Source organism: Nicotiana tabacum, chromosome 24 (genome assembly GCF_000715075.1).
Source record: "Nicotiana tabacum cultivar K326 chromosome 24, ASM71507v2, whole genome shotgun sequence".
Classification (NCBI taxonomy): Eukaryota; Viridiplantae; Streptophyta; class Magnoliopsida; order Solanales; family Solanaceae; genus Nicotiana; species Nicotiana tabacum.
In genome coordinates this window covers 82,914,452-82,920,805 of record NC_134103.1, presented here as the reverse complement: position 1 = coordinate 82,920,805, position 6,354 = coordinate 82,914,452, and the positions used below count along the sequence as shown (strand labels likewise).

Genomic DNA, 6,354 nt, shown 5'->3' with positions numbered 1-6,354 from the left:
AGAAGAGCCCAGTGCGGCCGCACCCAGAATTGTGCGGACCGCAGAACATGAGAAACGCGGCCGCAGAGTCCTGTCAAGATCTGAAGAGAAGTGCGGACCGCACATATAATTGTGCGGTCGCAGAACCTCCGAAAGGACAATTTTGTCCAAAAATTTCAACTTTGTATAAATAGACTACTTTCAAGAAATTAGGTTAAGTTTTGAATATTGAAAGTCCTGTAGCCGTTTTTCTTTACCCTTTAGGCAAATTTAGCTTACTTTGGTGATTTAACATTGAATTTTTATCTTTTAATCTTGCAATATGAGTTTTTTCATCTTTTCTTCTCTATACCCATTATGAGTAGCTAGATTTTTAGCTAGGGTTGTGACCTAACCCTAGTGTGTAAACCTAATGGGTGTTTGATTTATGACTTGTTTATGGTTGGGTGTTTATTATTTATCCTTGTTCTTGCCTTTAATTGTAAAATTAATGGTTGCAAATATTAGTTTATGCGTATTTGACTTGGTCTCTACTTGAGAAAGAGAGACTTAGTCTAGAAAAACTTGGCTAACAAGAATTTGGGATAAAATCAAGAGATTGATAGTCCCAATTAAAGGGTTGAACCTAGAGATAGTAAAACCCGACTTGAGCATTTTATCAACTGTTTTGTTTAATACCCATTTGGACTTGAGAAAGCCAAATTGGGCAAAATCAATGTCTTACCGAGAGGTATTGAGTGGGTATTTGAGTGTTGATTGCTATAATACACCCTGACCAACAAAACAAGCTTTAAAGTTTACAACACGTTAGGCAAACACCTAGGTGAAGGTCATACCCCTAGGACTTTTTATATATTTGAAAACCATCCAAAAATAATATTTTCTAGTTTTATATCTTTAGAATTGTAATACTTAACGTAATTTTAGAAATAAAAACAAAACCCTATTTGTGGAAGTGCAACCAAGATACTTCACGTGCTTTATCCAAATATATACCACTAATCCCATCTAAGCTCCCTGTGGATTCAATCCAGACTCCTTGTTAGGTATTATTATTGCAATCGACCATTTCACAACCCTGAATAGAGGTGTGGCTTGGAAGATATCACAGGGTCGGACATAACCTTTTCATAGTCGTGGCTGAGGGCCAATAAGTGTTGTTTGAGCGGGGTCGAATATAACCTTTTCACAGTTGTGGCCGAGGGCCGATATGTGTTGTTTAAGCGGGGTCGAACATAACATTTTCGTAGTTGTGGTCGAGGGACAATAGGTGTTTATGATGAACGTAAGTTTCTTATTACTTTGATGATGTTGCTTTGATTACATGATTGGAGAGAGTTACAAATTTTTTGGGCATTGGCTGTCGTTCCAGTCCCTAGTCCCGCTCTATCTAGTCCCTACATTACTTGACTTAAAGAATATTGAGGAGTCAGGCATCGAAAGAGAAAAAATAGTCACTCCCTCACATACTTCGACTAGAAGTGTTCCCTTTGCTGCCTCGTTAAAAATCTCCTTGAGAAAACCCTAATGGGATAAAACTCAAGTGAGGGAAAAAGAGTGCGGCTTGGAGGACACATTTTCTCTTATTTGTTGAAGTATTTGAGGTGGTTGATGTTCCAATTGTTTGGTAGTTGCTTTTCTTCCATTGTTTTTAATTGGAATGAACCCTTGTTTGCTTTGGCTGTGATTTTATACGAACCATCCCAGTTTGTTCCTAGCTTGCCAGCTCGTGGGTCTTTGCTCGCTTGAGTTTTGGCCTTGAGTACGTAGTCCCCTACTTTGAGCGATCATACCTTTGCTTTCTTGTTGTAAAACAACGTTTTGCTTGCTACTTTTGGGCTACCATCCTTATGTACGCCATATCTCTTCATTTATCAAATTCATCGAGTTCATGCCTTCTACTCTCATCATTACTAGTACCGCTTTTGTGGGAGTATCTTAGACTAGGCTCCCTGACTTCGACTGATATAACTGCTTCGGTCCCATAGACCAAAGAGTGGGTCGTATCTCCTGTGATCGTCTTTGGGGTAGTTCTATACGCCCATAATACTTCTGGCAGTATCTCTGCCCATAATCCCTTGGCATCTTCGAGCGTTTTCTTCATGATGTTTAATATGGACTTGTTGGAGGACTTTGCTTGTCTGTTACCCGCGGGGTGATATGGGGTCGATAGTATCCTCCTGATGTGCCATTTCTTGAAGAATTTGGCAGTTTTCTTTCTCGTGAACTAGGGTTCTTTGTCGCAGCTGATCTATTTAGGTAGGCAGAATCGGCATATGATGTTCCTCCATATAAAGGTGATTACCTCTTGTTCCTGTATTTGGGCGAACGCTCCTACTTCTACCCATTTAGAGAAATAATTAGTTAAAACCAAAAGGAATTGTACATTACCTCACCCTACTGGGAGAGGGCCCACGATGTCTATTCCACATTTGATAAACAACCACGGGGAGGTGACTGAGTGGAGGTGCTCGCCTACTTGGTGAATCATCGGGGCGTACTTTTGGCATTGTTCGCATTTCCTCACGAAGTTTGAGGTGTCCTTTTTTCATAGTGGGCCAATAGTATCCAGCCCGTATGAGGCATCTTATGAGTGCTTGATTGCCGGAGTGAGTACCACAATAGCCTTCAAGGACTTCTTCGAGGGCTTACTGGGACTTGTTTGGGCCCAAGCATTTTCTAGAGGGCCGCCGTAAGTCCTCTTGTACAGGCCGCTATGGAGGAGACTATATCTGGCTGCTTGAATTCTTAGTTTATCTGCCGCAAGTCCTCTTGTACGATTGCGCCAATCCAAAGTTAAGATTACGGTTCTTACCTCGATTTGGTCTAGTGATGAGTTGAGGAGGTGGACTACACTTTTATCTCCGGTCGCGATGCTCTTGGTAGTTGAGGCAAACTTAGCGAGGCCATTTCTTCTGCATTCTACGCACGCGGGATTTGGTCGAGCTGGCATTCTTCGAACTCGGGCAATAACTTACAGATCTCGGTATCGTATTTTTGCAATCTTTGTTCTTTTATTTGGAAAGTTCATGTAACTTGGTTAACCACGAGTTAGGAATCACATCGGAGTTTCAGCCTCTTCGCCCCATACTTGAGTGATAGACTCAATCCTGCAATTACGGCCTCATACTCGGCCTCGTTGTTAGTCATATCCGGGCACCTTATAGAGTGGTGAATTACTTTGCTTGTAGGGACCTCGAGAACGAATCCTAGTCCGGACCTTGTAGCGTTGGATGCGCCATCGGTATATAGGACCCAGAGGTTTTGTGTTTGGAGAGAAGCTTGGACGGCTTACTTCTCGACTTCAGGCATTATCTTTGCACTGAAATCTACGATGAAATCAGCGACCACTTGTGACTTTATCGCTGTTCGCGGCTGGTATATGATATCATGCTCGCTTAGCTCGATGGCCCACTTGGCCAGCCTCCCCGATAGCTCGGGTTTATGCAAAAGGCTTCTCAAGGGAAAGGTTATAACGACCAAGATAGGGTGGCACTGGAAATAGGGTCTAGGGTTTTTGTGAACCTATGACCAATGCCAGAGCTAGTTTTTAGAGGTGCGGGTACCTCGTCTCTGCATCGATGAGTGTTTTGATAATGTAATAGATGAGAGATTGCGTACCTTTACTTTCGCGGATCAGGACTGCACTTACTACTACTTCGGAGATGGCAACATAGATGAGAAGGTATTCCCTAGGTTCGGGCTTTGAAAGTAGAGGTGGTAATGATAGATATGCCTTCAGTTCTTGCAGAGCTTGGACGCACTCGGGAGTCCATTCGAGACCGTTGTCCTTTTTGAGCATGCCAAAAAATTTGTGACATCTATCGGACGACCGCGAGATGAATCTCGATAAAGTGGTGATCCGACCAGTCAACCTTTGGACTTGTTTCTTGGTAGCCAAGAGTTCCGGTATCCCCTTGATAGGTTTGATTTGTTCTGGTTTGACCTCGATTCCCCGATGTGACACCAAAAAACCAAGAACTTTCTAGAGGCTATGCCAAATGCGCATTCCTCTAGATTTAGTTTCATTATGTACCGTCTTAGTATGTCAAAATCTTCCTTCAAATGATCGATATGATCCTCTGCCTTTACGAACTTGACCAGCATGTCGTCTATATATACTTCCATGGTCTTGCCGAGCTGGTCTTTGAACATCTTCGTGACGAATCTTTGATATATGGATACTGTGTTTTTAGCCCAAATGGCATGACCCTATAGCAGTATGTTCCTTGGTGGGCGATGAACATGGTTTTCTCCTGGTCCTCTTCTTCCATAAGTATCTGGTTATAACCTGAGTACACGTCCAAGAAACTTAGCAACTCGTGTCCGACCGTTGCTTCGATGAGTTGGTCCATGTGTGGCAATGGGAATGAGTCCTTCGGGCATGCTTTTTTTAAGTCCGTGAAATCCACGCACATCCGCCATTATCCATTTATCTTTTTGACCATCACTACGTTAGCGATCCATTTGGGGTACTTTGACTCCCCGATGGAACCATTTTCTAATAGTTTCCCCACCTCCTCGCGGACGACATCGTTAATGGCGGGATTGAATTTATGTCTGACATGCCTTACTGGGGGTAGAACGGGTCGACGTTTAGTTTGTGTGAAGCGATCTCCTTAGGGATGCTTGGCATATCTGTATGGATGAAGGCAAACAAATCTGCATTAGTTATTAAGAATTGACGGAATTTACCTGCTCTCGGAGTTTGTAGCCAATGTAGGCCTTTTTTCTACACTCATTGGGGTCTAATTGAACGGGGTCGAGGTCTTCTATGGTCGAGTCTGCAGCCTCGACCATTTCGAGATCCATGATGACGTCCTCGGTCTCATCTTATGTTAACCTCAGCCCTGTTGATTGATATGCCTCTTTTTCTTTGTATTTTTTCTATTGGGTTGTCGTGCTATCTAAGGCAATACGGTAGCACTCCTAGGATGTATGATGTTCTCCGTGTATGCTGAATATTCCCCAAGGTGTTGGGAATTTGATTACTTAGTATAGGCTAGAGGGGATGACTCTTATAGGATGTATCCACGGTCGTCCCACTATGGTATTGTACGCGGTGGCCTGGTCTATGATGTGGAATGTCATCTCCAGCATCATGCCATAGACCAAGACGGGGAGTGTAATTTCTCCTGATGTCTGCTCAACTACATTATTAAAACTGGTTAGCGTGATGCAGCGTGGCACTATCTTGTCCTCGAGTCTCATTTGGGTGAGGACTCGGGGATAGATAATGCACGCTCCACTTCCATCGTCCACCATGATACGTTTGACATAAGTATCTAAAATGCGTAAAGTAATGACGAAGGCATCATTATGAGGGAAAGTCAAATCGTCGGCATCTGACTCATCGCAGATGATACTTTCTTGGAGTCCGTCGTACTGTTCGCGGGTGATAGATCGCTTGAGCTTGTAAGTGGTGGTGAATTTCACGCTGTTGATATAGACATCGTCGCTGCCTCTGATAATCATGTTGATAATACAAGCTGGTGATGGCGGCTTCGGCGGACCTTGGTGTTCACGTCTTGTGGCAAAATTATTTCTCCCCTTGTTGCTTAGCAGCTCTTTGAGGTATCCCTGCCATAACATGATCACAACTTCTTGCCTGAGGGCGATGCAATCTTCTGTTTTGTGCACTCGTTCTTGGTAAAACTCACATAGGGCGTCAGATTTCTGGTGCTCGGGTCGGACCTCATCTTTGGTGGCCATTTTACCTTCGTTTTGAGATTCTCCAGAGCGTATACTATTTATGTAGGTGATACACAAAAATTGTACGCAAATAATAAGGGGGCATACCTTACTCGTTCCGGTGAGTCCCTGTCCTCGGCCTGGATGGGCCTTCCTCGTAGTGGAGGAAAGGTGGGGCGTGGGCCCTGACATATGGCTGGTGTCATTCTCTATTGGGTCGTGAGCCTGGGTGATCTCTCTTGATGTTGTCACTTTGTTCTTTTCTGGGCTCGGCTTGTACTGAGACGAGCCGATGGGTCTGTCCGTTAAGGTCGTCCTCATCTACTCAAACTTCAGCACAGTAAGCATTATGGATCTCGTCCCAAGTGGTTGGAGGATATTTCATCAATCGGCTCAACAATTTTCTAGTTGCTCTCGAACCATCTCTACTCATCCTGTTCTGAAAGGCCGTGAAGGCCATCCCCTCGGACACGTTCTATGGAGTCATTCTTACCCTATTCAATCGGGCGAGGAAGTCCCTCAGTCCTTCTTCCAAGGTCTTCTTGATGGCGAATATATCGTTTTCCCTTGTTTCGGCCTTCTTGGCTCCGGCATGTGTCGTTACAAACTTATCGACCATTTCCTCGAAAGTTTCTATGGAGCGGGCTGGTAGTTGTGAGTACCATGTTAATGCCTCTCATGTGA

At 43.9% G+C, this 6,354-nt stretch overlaps 1 protein-coding gene across 1 annotated transcript; it reads right to left on the bottom strand.

Moving 5' to 3' along the window:
* Positions 1 to 4,971: 4,971 nt before the first annotated feature.
* On the bottom strand, positions 4,972 to 5,691 carry LOC142178264 (uncharacterized). The gene has a single exon (XM_075247594.1). It carries the CDS (start codon positions 5,689 to 5,691, stop codon positions 4,972 to 4,974), a length of 720 nt encoding a protein of 239 aa, XP_075103695.1.
* Between the last annotated feature and the right edge of the window lie 663 nt (positions 5,692 to 6,354).